The sequence below is a fragment of the Panthera uncia genome, chromosome A2, assembly GCF_023721935.1.
Source record: "Panthera uncia isolate 11264 chromosome A2, Puncia_PCG_1.0, whole genome shotgun sequence".
Classification (NCBI taxonomy): Eukaryota; Metazoa; Chordata; class Mammalia; order Carnivora; family Felidae; genus Panthera; species Panthera uncia.
The window spans coordinates 95,165,378-95,180,334 of record NC_064816.1 but is presented as its reverse complement, the minus strand read 5'-3'; the positions used below and the strand labels follow the sequence as shown (position 1 = coordinate 95,180,334).

General features: G+C 42.1%; 1 protein-coding gene across 7 annotated transcripts in view; it reads left to right on the top strand.

Moving 5' to 3' along the window:
* The window catches only part of SLC25A13 (solute carrier family 25 member 13), a 189,770-nt gene that overhangs the window by 63,825 nt on the left and 110,988 nt on the right, over nt 1-14,957 (top strand). For 6 of the 7 annotated variants that reach the window (XM_049641497.1, XM_049641493.1, XM_049641492.1 and 3 more), the window contains one exon: nt 5,919-6,034. The exons of the other annotated variant lie outside the window; for it this stretch is intronic. In XM_049641497.1, coding sequence (XP_049497454.1) covers nt 5,983-6,034 — 52 coding nt within the window. In that variant the 5' untranslated portion in view covers nt 5,919-5,982. The remainder of the gene's footprint in view (nt 1-5,918; nt 6,035-14,957) is intronic. 7 annotated transcript variants of the gene reach the window in all.

Here is a 14,957-nt window from a genome sequence, read left to right as displayed (position 1 = left end):
AAGAGTAGAAAATATGGGCAAGCAAAAAGAGAAAAACCCTAAATTTCTAATATTTTAACTACCTAGAGAGAACCACTGTTAATACTTTGGCATACATCCTTCACACTTTTGTGTATGTGTATAAAGTATTATTTTTGTCCATTTTTAACAAAATGGGATTGTTTTTTAGATACATTTGTATAACCAATTTTTTACCTAATGTGAATTTGTGTATGTAGCAATTATAGTGGTTGGATAGTATTCTATATATGGATGTTCCTTTATGTAATCAATCACATATTTTTGCATATTGAGGTTGTTTTCACTTTTTGCACTGTCAACAATGCCACTTGGACATCCCTGTACATAAGTTTGTACACCTTCATTTGTGGGGTCAAAGAGTATGGGCGTTTTTAAGACTGTTGCTGTGTTGTCAGATTGCCCTGTCCTGATGGTGTGGCACCATATACTCGCATGCCCTAGTTGTAAGGAGCCCTTCCTTCCCTTTAGGTCTTCATGGTTCTTCCCTGGGTTCAACCAACATGTCTTCCCAACTGCACACTCTTCTCCTTCCAGCACTGCCAGATTATGGTTTGAAGCACAAAGTCATGTTACTAAGCACCACTGCACCTGCCCTTACCCCAGTGACCTTGCACTTCTAGTGGCTCTTCCCTCCAGCCCTCCTTCCTTGGTTCCTGGCTTGCCATCTGCCCCCTGGGCCGTCAGTTCTTGGGGGGCAGGGGGTGCACTTTTCCCCCGTGTATTCCCAGTACTAGCCTCTGCTCAGCACATAGAGGAGGCACTGATGCCTCATTGCATTTGCCAGCCTGTCCTTCTCCCACCTCCCATCTCTCCTCTAGCCCGTCTTACATCTCCTGCAAGACCAAAGGTACATGTCCACTTGGTCATATCTTCCCTCTGATGTCACGTGATTTTACTGACATTCTCCATCACTTTCCTCTCAGTGTGATAATAATCTCTCCTTCCTCTGAATTGCTAAGTAATTTATCTTCGTTTCTGTTACTTGCCACTTTTCCCCATAATATCATGGTATTCTCTATATTTTAAGTGTCTTCAGGCTGAGAGCTATTCCTTGCAAAGCTGAGAGGAGGAGACCTAAAGTTATGCCACTGTAAGGACACTCAGGCATCATTTTGGTACGTGTCCTTCTAGTATCTTTCTGTGTATATAGTTGTGTCGTCTTACACAGCCCTAAGCACAGCGTACTGATGCAGTCTACTCTTAATCCCTCTTCTCCTTGGCTCTGTATTTGGTTGTAGTATGTGGTGTTTGGGCTACTTTACCTGGACTTTCAAGGAGTTGTAAAGTTGCTGCTGTTAAAAATGGCTTTAGAGTAAAGAGAATGATGGCTCTAGTGGTTTGAACTCAAAACGACTTACTTAAAAAAATCTCTGGAGCCAGGAAATGGAGTAGAAACCTACTCCTCCCTCATCTGAGTGGTTGTAGGCCTGTGAAAAAAGTGACTTGTGGGTTTGCTTCTCTTCGCTGACCCACGTCGCACTATCAGTTGCTGCAGGTGAACACTGGTGTCAGACACTGTCCCACGGACACAGTCATGGAACCACGGTCATCAAAGTTGTGTGATTTATTTTTGAGGGCATCTGGTGTTGTCAGAGAAGTTTTGGGTGGAAAAGGAACCAAGTGAGCTCACCAGCCAGGTCTGAACTTGATTAAGCTTGTATTCTTTGTTGTAATTTACACTAATACCCATTAAATCTGTAAAGCAAGACCGAAGTACTGTTTATATGAAATATGTGTGTGCATGTGTGTGTGTGTTTAAATAGCATGCTGCAAATGAATATATAGTACTATGTAATTATTCTGATAGCCTTCTAGTCAGATTACCTTGAAAATCCAAAATGATCTTGCTGAACGGTAAGACATTATGATTTCATGGTTCATCTGTATACCTCCTACATAGATGTGTAATACTTGTATCTAACAGGATTACCAAATTACATACCTTTTTGGTATCTGTAACATGCCTAAAATACCAGAGTATTCATTGGCCAGATATGGTTATGAAACCACATTGACACTGCCAGACAAGGATTTGTTCACCCACATAGATAATGTTCAGGTTTCTCAAACCATTTAGAGAGAGGAAAGATGCTCTTTTTATTGTATTTAAGCCTTTCTTTCTTCAGACCATTAAATTAAAAAAAAAAAAAAGTGCCTCTTTTCTGGAGAACACACTGCTCAATTCGTTTTTAATTAACCTAACGTCTGTGCAAGGATAATTGAGCAAATAGGATTGTTTTCTGCCTTGACAAACTGCCAGCAAGTTAAACTGGGGAGCACTGTGGCTGTGTGGTTGTTGATACCTGCTCGGAGGAGCCCTGGGGTTGGAGTGGCGGTGAGAAGCAAGTAGCCCAGAGACACCTTCCCCTCTCTGCTGCGGCCGCGTCGTAGAGGATGCTGAGTGTGCCTCCGGATGGAGATGCTTCTGGACAGTTTCATTCACAGCCTTAAGTAGCCTTTGTTTAAAACCTCCCAGATCTGTGTTTCCAATCTTGGCCCCTGTGTTGGTTCTCTAGGGCTGCTGTAACAAAGTACCACAAATGAGATGACTTAAAACACAGTAGTACATTTACTGTGTCACAGTTCTGAGGCTGGGATCCAGGGTGTCAGCAAGCGTGGTTTCTTGCCAGGGCCGTGAGGGAGCATCTAGCTGTTGCACGCCTATCCCCTAGTGTCTAATGGTTTGTTGGAAATCTCTGGTATTCCTTGGTTTGTAGAAGCATCTGCTCACTGCCCCTTTATCTTCACATGTTGTTTTTCCTGTGTGCGTGTCTGTGTCCACATCTCCCTTTTTTATGTGGATTTCAGTCATACTGACTAGGTGCCCACCCTCTTCCAGTATGAGCTCATCTTCGCTCATTGCATTTGCAACAACCCTACGTCCAAGCAAAGGCATATTCTGAGGTTCGGGGGGTTAGGACTTCATCATTAATTTTGAGTGGTGGGGTTCAACTCCTGTCAGCTCCTGTCCCGAGTTTCACGCCGGTCCTTTTGGTTTCCTGCTGGACACCATGTTCAGTGTCCCACTGGTACCTCAAATGCAACATGGTCAGATTTGGTCTTACTGGCTCACAGTCCCTTCTCTCTTTTTCATTTTTTTCTCTTCTTCTTTACCTTTGGTGGTGGTATCATCGTCTCAGTCAGTTATCCAGGTTGGAGGTCTTGGGAGTAGCTAGACCTCTTCCCTGGCCCTCAGCCTCCAACATCCAGTCACCACGAAGTTTTGTCATTTCTGCCTCAACTGCGTTTCTCTAGCCTTTCCTCTCTTTTCAGTCTTGGTATGGTAGCTCTGGCTTACACCCCTGCTGTCCCCAGCTCGTAGGCTGTCTCCCTGCATCTCGTCTTTGTCCTCTGTGAAATTCATCTTCCACACCAATTCCTTTTCTGTGATATGAACTTGGTATTTATTAACTCCCAAAGCCTTCAGTGACTTCTCACTGTTTACAAAAAAGTCAAGATTTTGTAAGGTGGCCTTTAAGGTCCTGCTCAGGTGGCCAGCGTTACAGCTCAAGCCACTCTTCACTCCTCACGACCTGTTAGATGCAAGGTCGGCAACACGTGCAGCCTTCCCTTAACCACAGTACACCTCATTTCTTGTCACCTCTGTTCTCTGCTCCGCTCTATTCCTCAGTGTGGAACCACCTCTCTCTGCCCTTCACTCTTCTCTCCACTTTCCCCTACCAGCTGGAATTCTGTCTCAGTCATATGGAGACCAGGACGCCTGCTGTTTAGGCCCAAATGCCGCAAGTGCTTCACCGTCACACAGTCATTAACTTCTGGTTTCCTCAAAAGTAACATAAGGAGGTTGAAGTAGATGATCTCTAAGATCTTCTCAACTTCAAAATATCTTCTTTAGGGGCACCTGGGTGGCTCGGTCGGTTAAGCATCTGTCCGACTCTTGGTCTTCGCTCAGGTCATGATCACACGGTTTGTGGGTTTGAGCCCTGCCTCAGGCTCCGTGCTGACAGCGTGGAGCCTGCTTGGGATTCTCTCTCTCCCTCTCTCTCTGCCCCTCCCTGTGCGCTCTCTCTCTCTCTTTCTCAAAAACAAACACACATTTAAAATCTCTTCTTGAAAGGCCACACTTCCATGAGGTGTTTCCCAGTTTTGTAGCAGAATGGATTGCTCCTCCTTTTATGCCCCTAACACTTTATTTCTTCTTTTACCCTTGACCCTCAGCTTGTGCATTCTGGTGGGTATATGTGCACATGACTGCCTTGCCCTCGCCTAGTAGGTTGTGAGCTCCTTGAGGCCCAACTCCAGCCTTGCTTGCACATAGATTCTCAGTGAGACAGACTGAATGGTAGAGAAGGTGTTCTGGGCATGCATTCCTCTGTAACACCTGCTGTTCCCCAATGTTTCCGTGCATTCAGAAGGTTGTGTTTTGGGTGGTGAATGACAGCGATAGTATATTGAACACTCCATAGGATTTTCCTTTCTTTGTGACATTATTACAATCAGGTGACATTCTGGGAAACAGCTAACTTTGTTACATGTACTTTGTAAAAAATGTGTTCTCCTTATGAGATGTTTAGAAGTAATTGTTTTGAGAAACATAGGAAAATGCTTCCGTTTTCTTCCTCCCTCTATATCCTCCAGAAACTTGGACTATTTCAGTGTATCATTGGAATATTTGGACAATTAAAATACAAAATAGTGACAAAGAACATTTCTGGAAACGCTTTTGTTGGTGCATGTACTCCTTGGAAGGCACAGCATCTGTGACTTGTCATGTTGTTCCAAACAACCAGATTTGATTGTGTCATGACCTTGCTCAAAGACTTTCTTTCTTTTCTTTTCTTTTTTTTAATGTTTACTTATTTTTGAGAGATAGAGAGAGACAGAGCATGAGCGGGGAAGGGGTAGAGAGAGGGAGACACATAATCTGAAGCAGGCTTCAGGCTCTGAGCTGTCAGCACATAGCCCAACGTGGGACTCAAACTCACGGACCGCATGATCATGACCTGGGCCAAAGTTGGACACTTAACCGACTGAGCCACCCAGGCAGCCCATCAAAGACTTTCAATAACTGCTTGCTTCCTAGAGAAGAAAAACCAGGCCCTTCTTTTGTTTTCATGCCCATCTCTGGCCTGACACTTATAATCTCATTTCACCATCTTTTCTTTCATGTGCTCTGCAGTTCCTTGCCATTTTCCTGGTACACGCCCTAGCTTTCTTGCATCTGCTTTTCTGTAAGCATCCCCCAACGGAGTGCCTGCCCTTCTGTGCCCATTACTATACACCTGAATTTCACTCATTTTTCAAGGCCCAGCTTATATTCCATTTTTGCTACAAAGCTTTTTTTTTGCTTTCCTGCCGCAATTCTGTTATCATATTGGTCCCTGTCTTAGGTTGGTCTTCCCTTTATACTATTTCTAGATCTAGACTAGTGTTATGTGCCTTAGACTAGAAGTTCCTTGGTATCACATTTCATATCCGTTTGTATTCCATCACCCCTATTATCCCTAGTTGAATCCACATGCGGTCAGTAGGTATCGACAATAAATGAATCTTTGTGAACCATTTTTACATGGTGTATAAAGGTATCAATGAATGACAAAGCTGTGCTGTTTTGCTGCTACACAGTCACATCTTAATCTAAAATAAGCTTTAATTCTAGAGTCCAATGATTTGCCTGAAAACAGAAATGCTATGTTGTTGGCTACTACAGTTTACATTTGAAATTATAATTCAAACCTGTCATGTTCTTTAGATTCTGTACATTGTTATTTCAGTCCACTGTATATGAAAGGAAATGCTGAGTGTTTATAAATGTTTAGGTTTGAATTTAATTTTTTGACAGTGACATTTAATTTTTTTCCTCAGTGTGTATTTGTGTATGCTTTTATTTTCTGCAAGCTACTGATTTTATGCTTTGTGCTTGTTTTATGTTGCAGATTAATATCCTTTCAAGAATTCGTAGCATTTGAATCTGTCCTGTGTGCCCCGGATGCTTTGTTCATGGTGGCTTTTCAGCTATTTGACAAAGCTGGCAAAGGAGAAGTTACTTTTGGTAAGGGGTGTGAGTGTGTGTGCACCGAAGTAAGTGCACACTTGAGTGAGCATTTCTTTGCCCCTACAAATGCAGTGTACGGAAAGGCTTTTAAGAAGTTCAGCACATCCCATTGAGCAAAGATATCTCCACAATTTGGTGCTCCAGTTCAGGTCTCGTTCTTGTTGGGGAAAAAAAGGGGTTCTGGCTCAGTTTTGATACTCTGGTTTAGTTTTCAGGCGAGGGAGAGTGCATCTGACTTTTTCACAGGGTCGTAGACTGCGCGAACGCGGCAGGACTTCTGTCAGTTCTCTTCGTGATCCGTGGTTCTTCCCACCCGCACGATGAAGGCAGTCATAAACTGCCCTTGAACAGAAGGTACCGTGCACCCAGTCCTTGGAGTGCTGACCTCAGCTCCACGAGGTAGCGTGAGTGCAGAGCCCTGCACAGGACGACAGCTGAGGGTAGTATGCACAGAGCAGTGTTCTTTTGAGCGGTGCGTACCCCCTTAGTCGGGTTGGTGGTGGTGGCTGTGCTGCCCCCTTCTTTATTTTGAAAAGCCAGAACCAAACTCACTGGGATCGGCTGCAGAGCTGCAGAAGACCCAGAAGTCTTTTAAGTATTAGGAGAAAGGAAGTGGCAGCACAGTGGTAGGTTCCTTATGAAAAATAAACTGCTTACTGCAGTTTTTAAAAAGTGCAAAAATAAACTTTTTACACCAAAGATAGAGTTGACAGAAAGTACCACATCTTCCTTGGACCATGTAGGATCCAGCGTATGGTGTTTGTGCCTGCGAACCTGCTGTAGATGGCCCTGCATCTGGGGAAGGGCCCTGTAGGGCTTATGGAGTGGTCATTCAGGGGTCGAGATAGCTCATGTGCCTATTTGAAATGTCTTTTTTCGGGGCGCCCGGGTGGCTCAGTCGGTTAAGCGTCCGACTTCAGCTCAGGTCACGATCTCGCGGTCTGTGAGTTCGAGCCCCGCATCGGGCTCTGGGCTGATGGCTCAGAGCCTGGAGCCTGCTTTCGATTCTGTGTCTCCCTCTTTCTCTGCCCCTCCCCTGTTCATGCTCTGTCTCTCTCTGTCTCAAAAATAAATAAATGTTAAAAAAAAAAATGAAATGTCTTTTTTCATAGTTTCTAATCCATTTAGACTTCTTGGGCTTGTCTTACTTGACAGATTGTCTTACTTGATGGGAGAAATGCACAGATGGGAGGAAAATACAGATGGTATAGTAGAGTACCATCTGTTTCAGAATGGTTCAGGAATTGGAGAGACTCACCTACTTCTAGCTCTGCCTCTTTCGTCTCTGAGCAGGTTAATTATCCTCTCAGGTCTTCCTTTTCCTTATCAGAAATGAACATAATAACTACATAACATATAGATAAGACAGCATAATAGACTTATTCTAGAAGCCTTCCCCTTCGACACCCTTTTTTCCACGTTCCTTTGACATGACAGTTATTTACAACTAGATCAGCTAGCTTTGCAAGCGCAAAGGCAAAACATGGTTTTGTTTCATGCGATCCAGAAGCTCAGATGCTTTTCATTAGCACTTCGTGAGGATGATTTCATATTTAAAAATACCTAGAATAATTTTAGTTTTTTTTCCCCATCACCTGATTCCTCTTAGTGGCACTGTAACCACAGCTTTTCAGTGGAACCCCAATAAAACATGTCCCCATCGAAACTTTCAAGTAGTTAATGAGTCGCTAGCTCACGGTGGTGTTGATTTACCCAATGGAAACCAGTTGGATGAAAGTGTTACGATAGCGTTTCCTGGGAATGAACCGAGGAACGCCTGTACCTTTGAGTGAGTTGAGCACCAGCGTTCACCCTTTCTGTAGCATGTCTGGAGGGAGAAGTGTGAGAGAGCCGGGATAGAGATGAGGGCACTGAGAAATGGACTGTAGATGCTTTCCTTCCATCATGAGCATGAAGCAGGAAGGGCTCTTGGCACCAGCCACACCACTGGCCTGGCAGAGGAAAGAGGACACTGTCCCCAGTACAGGGAGGGATGTGTGTTAGTGTGAGCAGAAGAAAAGAAAGGGTGAAGAAGCAAGAGGCAGGAGAGAGGGTCATCTATGAGGTGTAACAAGAAGAGTGGCCTGAGATTCTGTTTACGCTTCCTCCTAGCAGTTTGTTGATGGGTTTCAACTTCCTGAGCCTTATTTTACTCATCTATAAGATCAGGGTAATAATAATTTGCTTTACCAGGACTATGTGAAGATGAAAATATATACTGCATGTAAAAGTGCTGTCTGGGGAACAAAGGCCTCTATAAAAATACTACTGAAAGAAAAAACTTGAAGAGAGCAAAGGAGGATTTTCTTTTTCTTTTTTTTTCTTTTCTTTCTTTTTCTTTTTCTTTTCCTTTTTTTTTTTTTTTTTTTTTTTTTGGTGGTTGGGGGCAAGCCCTGCACTTTTAACTTGCAGCGTAACCACTGGCCAATTAGCCAGTAATTTTCTTACTATCTGTTCTGTCCCATCTCTGAAGGCATAAGAGATTGAAATAAGAAATCATGGCTTCGAGGAACTACAAGTCTGATTACATCAGTTGCATGTAACTTGTAGAAGAATGTGTGGCTTCTCTCCCAGTACCCCGCCCTCCACAGGCAGTTTGTTCTAGAGCCTCCCTATCTCACAAAACATATACAGGATATGTGCTATATCCATTTATGATGAGCTGATGGGGCCCTTGCCCAGTGTGTGTCAGCAGCAGCGGGGGGGGCAGGTCATACAATGTAGCCTGGGCCTTTCTGAGCGATTCATCCCTATTTGGGATTAAACTAAAAGGGTTATGCATACTACAAAGAAGATCCCCAAATGACCATCAGCTTGCAAAATAATAGCTGACTTTCAACATTTTTTCAGAAAGTAGAGAAGCACCATCCAGGAGAGGTGGGTGCTGTGTATAATAGGGTTTTAACCCAGTAAACTGACAAAATCATATGGGGGACATGGGAGCCTAAGGAGCTAGCAATAAGTATGTTTTCCAAGAAACTCATAATGGGGTTGAAGAAATTTTTTTAAAAAGTAGAGTTGGGCAGAAAAGAGGACTGACTTAATCTTGGTCTCATAAACCCCCAGAATTAAGAGAATCCCAATCTGTGAACTGGTGTCTCTCTGTGTGATGCTGTTTGAGGTCTGTGCAGTAACACTCCTATGTCTGGTTGCATCCTTAGCTCCTTGTAAACCCTTCACCCAAGAATGGCCCTTTTGTGTTTCAGAAGGTTGCCTGGGTGTGTGTCTTTGGGAGGGGTAAGCCTGAAGAGGTGAGAGAGGAAGGGCTCTTTTTTTCTTTTTTTTTTTTTTAACCTCCCAGATTGGCTCAGTCAGGTGGGGTCATGAGGGAAGCACTGTTTCACAGGATACAGAGGTTCATCTGAGGCCTTCCCTTGGCCCTGTAGGCCAGGCAGGAGAGTGGCCTCAGTTCCCCATGTTTCCTGGCCTTGCATTTCATCCAGAGGAGAGCAGTAACACTCTTCATCTGTACACATAGTGGGTTTCCACGTGAGGGCTTATTGGAAGCCAGGCTTCCATGACTAAGCTCAATAGGCACCAGTGTTTGTCAATAAGTCAGCAGTATTCATGCTCCCACTAATGCTGATTCTGGTACACACCAAACAAAAATCAGGTGGTGTGAGGGGCAGATAATCAAGTGTCACATTTCAGTGAAGGCTTGCCCCACTTTCTTGAGGCCTCATTTATGTTTAGCATATTTTCATGTCTAGATTAGTCCCTGTGTTTGCTACAATGAAAAGATCCTGATTAGGCCAATTTTGTTCCTTTGGTATCTAATTCATTATGTTCACCTGTTTCATTTGAGGGAAAGTATATCTCCAATATTTTGTTCTTACCATATTTTCTTACTTTGATACCTGATATTTTAAAATGCATTCTGAAATGTCAACAGATGTGTAACATGGGTAACAGGATTTCAGCATAAGAAAAAAATTCTACTTAACAGTTTGCAGTTCTGTATGTGTAGAAAAAAAACATTTTGTTCTATTTTTTTTTTTTTTTTGCATTTGTGGGCTATTTTATATATGATGGTGATTTTTTTACTTTTAATCTTTAAAGTATACTGTATATAAGCATAGCATCCGTACAGATGAATGCACAAATCATAAGTGTACATCTTGATGAATTTTTTCACAGTGTGTATAGTTGCTCTGTCATCATCCAGATGAGAAAGAATAGTGCTAGCACTCCCTGGGCCCCTTCCCAGCTATTGTCCCCCAGGCCCAGTGGTCACAGCTGACATCTACCGCCATCAGTTGGGTTTGCTTGTTTTTAAACTTGACAAAAATGGAAAGATACAGAATATACTGTTCATCCTGACTTCTTTTACTCAAATAATATTTGTGAGATTCAGCCACGTTTGTGTGTATTTTTACTTTGTTGTTTTTCTTTGTTGTATGTATAGTATTCCTCTGTAGGATTCTTTCCTAATTTGCTTATTCATTTTGCCATTGGTAGACATTTTCACACTTCCAGTTTTGGCAGCTGCAAATAATGTACTTTGAACATTATTTTATACATCTTTGGGATGTGAGTGTGGCGAGCATTTCTAGGAGTAGAATTTCTGGGTCATAGAAAATGTGTTTATTTGACTCCCATAGATACTGCCAAACAGTTTTCCAGAGTGTTTGTGCTAGTTTACATTCACACTGTCAGTGTGTAAGAGTTCTCTTTATTCTATGTCTTGGCTAACACTTGGTATTACTAGTCATTTTTATTTTAGTGATACTTCACCATGTGGCTTTAATTTGCATTTTTCGGATTATTACTGGGTTGTGCAACGTTTAGAAAAGATTTACTCGCCTTTCGGGCATCCTCTTTAGTGGTGTTATGTTTGTCTGGTAGAGAGTGTTCACAGGTTGTGTATCTTACAGATAACTTCACTCTCAGACTTGTACTTCCACTCACTTAATAGAGCCCCAAGGAATAGAAATTGTTGATTTTAATGTAAATGATCAGCATTTTCTGGTACAGATACTGCTTTCTGTATCCTGTTTAAGAAATCTTTGCTTACCACAAGGTCATGAAGATAGTATCTCCTATATTATCTTCCAGAAGTGTTTTCGTTCTCCTTTCAGATTTATATTTTTACTCTTTGTAGAATGTGTTTGGGTTTTTTTGTTTACTTTTGCGTGTAGTGGGGGTCACTCCCCAGCACCCCCCCCCCCCCCGCCCCGGATATCTAGTTTCCCAGCACCATTTATTGAAATGATTGCTCTCTTATTGCCCTACAGTGATACAGTGTGATAAATCATTCCTCTGAACTCTGTTCTTCTGTAATTGTCTTTCTGCAGCATCCTATACTTTCTTAATTACTACAGATTTGTAATAAGTCTTGATTTCAGATGAATCCTCCAACTTTATTTTTTAAGATTATCATGGCTGTTTTTGGTCTTTTGAATTATTAAAACAATTTTAGAAAAAGTAGTTTTCACAAAAATCCTGCTGAGATTTTGAATGCTGTTGCATCGAATGTTTGTAGTATGTTTATGTATATCTATATGTGTATAAAATTTTGACTGCCTTAAGGTTTCTTTGAAGTATTTAAATAAAAGCTTATTTAGTAATAAATGTTAGTCTGCCTGTTGCACTGCATTTGGAAAATGTAAGTTGGCGAAGACACAAATTTTGAAAGGGACAGTATATATCTGTGATTCATCATCTAAAGATGCTAGTGGATGTCTGCCATTTTGTAGATGGGTCTGTTGCCAGTAGGAATCCATGCTAAACCTTTCAGAAGGAAGGAACAGGACCTATATTTTACCTCTGAACTAAAAAGTAAGCATAGTTTTTAAAAAAATACATAAATATTAGTCGATTTATATTATGTTAACACATTGAATATAACAAATGGAACGGAACTTCAGAATACTCAGAATTTGAACATCACTGATACTGTCAAATTTTGACTAATGTAGTGGGAGAGGGGATGTACAAAAGAGAGTAAATCATGGTGGCAAGCAAGCAGGATAGGAAGAGGAAAGAGGAAATGGTATTTCTTGATGGTCTTAGTCATTTAACCAAAGTAAAGAAATAATAAATAAAGTCACATTATATTAATCCTAAATCTCTATACCATTATATAAGGAGATATTCATAAAAACTTCAATTTGTAATATTTAAGGCCTTACCTCTTTAAAATATACATTTTTTGAGTATCAATGTGATTTCCTTTTTTTTTTTTTTTTTGAGCATTGCTTTTATGCTAGATCAGGGACAATAGACTTCTTCTGTAAAGGACTAGAGAGTAAATATTTTAAAGCTTTGTGGGCCTTAGGGTCTCTGTCACAACTAGTCAACTCTGTTGACTATTCCCATGGACAGTGTGTAAATGAATGAGTATGGCTATCTTCCAATAAAACTTTACTTATCAAAACAGTTGGTGGACTAGTGGAACGTAAGTTTTCTTACCGGTCCACCAGAGTATTAACAGGAACATATACAAGTTGATGATGTTAATACTAGGGATTAAGACACTTAATGGGTATGTTCTGATGATATTTGGGTGATTACAATGATTTATGAAGAAGTTCTCTGTACACAATATGGTTTGGTTGTCTTTGTTGAGAAAGTGGCTTTTGGGGCACCTGGGTGGCTAAGTCGGTTAAGCGTCCAACTTCGGCTCAGGTCATGATCTCACAGTTTGTGAGTTTGAGCCCTGCGTCAGGCTCTGTGCTGACAGCTCAGAGCCTGGAGCCTGCTTCGGGTTCTGTGTCTCGCTCGCTCTCTCTGCCTCTCCCCTGCTCACACTCTGTCTCTCTCTGTCTCACAAATAAATAAAACATTAAAAAAAAAAAAAGACTGAGAAAGTGACTTTTGAGCACAAATTTGAAAGAGGTAGGGGAATTGATCATATAGATACAGGGATGGAGGAAGGGGAGAGATTGTCCTAGACTAAAAGAATGGCTGTCCAGGTCACGATCTCGCGGTCCGTGAGTTCGAGCCCCGCGTCGGGCTCTGGGCTGATGGCTCGGAGCCTGGAGCCTGTTTCCAATTCTGTGTCTCCCTCTCTCTCTGCCCCTCCCCCGTTCATGCTCTGTCTCTCTCTCTGTCCCAAAAATAAATAAAAAACGTTGAAAAAAAAAAAAAAAAAAAAAAAAAAAAGAATGGCTGTCGTCCAGGTTCAAAGACTGGACTGTAGTTGGCACATTTGAGGAACTACAAGGAGGACTTGTGTGAGTCAGAGAGAGCCTCATAGGAAAGGAGCTCAGAGAAGTAACAGATCAGATGAAGTAGTAAGGCTCTTCCGATCAAGGTTAGGGCTTGGACCTTGATGGTAAGTGAACTGGGAAACCATCATAGGATTTTTTTTTTTTTTTTTTTTTTTTTTTAGCAGAGAAATGATATGAGCAGGTTTATGTTTTAACAGGATCACTTTGGCTGCTCCTTTGAGAATAGAGCATGGAAGGGACAGAGTAGAAAGAGAAGGATCAGTTAGAAAGCTATTGTAGTAATCCAGGTGAATGATCATGGTGGCTTGGACCTGAGGGAGGTGAGGGGTATTTTGAAGAGAAAATCAACAGAGTTCTCTGATGGATTGGATGTGGGCTGTGAAAGAAAGAGAGGAGGCAAGAATGATTCCAAAGTCTTTGGCCAGTCGGAAGGGTGGAGTTATCAACCAAGATGGGAAGGGCTGCAGGCTGGGGGTGGGAGGAGAACAGGAGCTAACTTTTGGATGTGGTAGTTTGATGCCTAACAGATATGTAAATGAGGATGTCAAATAGGCACTTAAATTGAGTGTGGAATTTGGGAGATAGAAATTTGGTAGTTATCAGCAAATAGTGCTTGAAGGCATTTAAGTGGATGAGAGAAAAGAATTAGTAAAGCGGGATATCTCTCAAATCTGACTATAAGAGTGGAGATACAGAAATGACAAGATTAAAAAATCTTCCTATGAGAGCTTACATTTTAGGGAGAAGGTGAACAAATATATGGTGATCTGTAACGTAAAGCAATCTAAGTGGGTAGGAGAGATAGATGCTATCTGAGCTGCCCTAGAGCAACAGTGTCTGAACACTGAGGTGACATGTGGGCTGTGGATGCCAGGATCTTGGAGCTGTGGAGGTCTGGAGGTGATGTTCACATGGAAGGTGCTGTGACAGTCTAGGCAGGAGATAATGGAGTCCTGGACTGGACTTGTACCTCTGGACCCACCAGGGTCATTCATGAGAATCAATCAATCGTATGTGACTTGGCTGTGGGGGAAAAGGAGGTCAAAGAAAAGGAGGGAGGACCCAATGGTAGCTGCTGAGCTTGTTCTGCTCTAGAGATATATGGTGTTACATAATCTCTTTAGAGAAGGAAAGTACCTGTCATTTTTATCTTTAAGTTTATTGATCACTTATTACATACTTGCCTCTGGTCTGAATGCTTTCTATGTAATTTGTTACTTAATCCTCACAACCTAGGAGGTTTATACTATATAATTCTCATTTTTCTGATGAGGAAATGGCCTTGGGTTTTTTTGTTTTTTTGTTTTTTGTTTTAATTTTTATTTTAGAGAGAGAGACAGAGCACAAGCGGTGGAGGGCAGAGAGTGAGGGAGACAGAAGCAGGCTCCAGGCTCTGAGCTGTCAGCACAGCGACCAACGCGGGGCTCAAACCTATGAACCGTGAGATCATGACCCGAGTCGAAGTGTAACCAACTGAGCCACCCAGGTACTCCTCCTTGGGAAGTTTAAGTAACTTGTCCACAGTCATGGAGTTGCCAGGGTAGCAGCCTGGTGACAGCCAAGTGTTTGTTGTTGACCATGTTCTGCTGCCTCCCTCTGGTGGTGGTTGTGCTCTGTGAGGCGGGCTGCCTTCTTAGTGAAGGTAGGTGCCAACTGATCGGTAGTGGTTTCAGTCTATATCAGACATGAGGGGGATTTAATAATTTTTCATGAAGTAAAGAATAATAAGCAAATGCATTAGTAAGGAG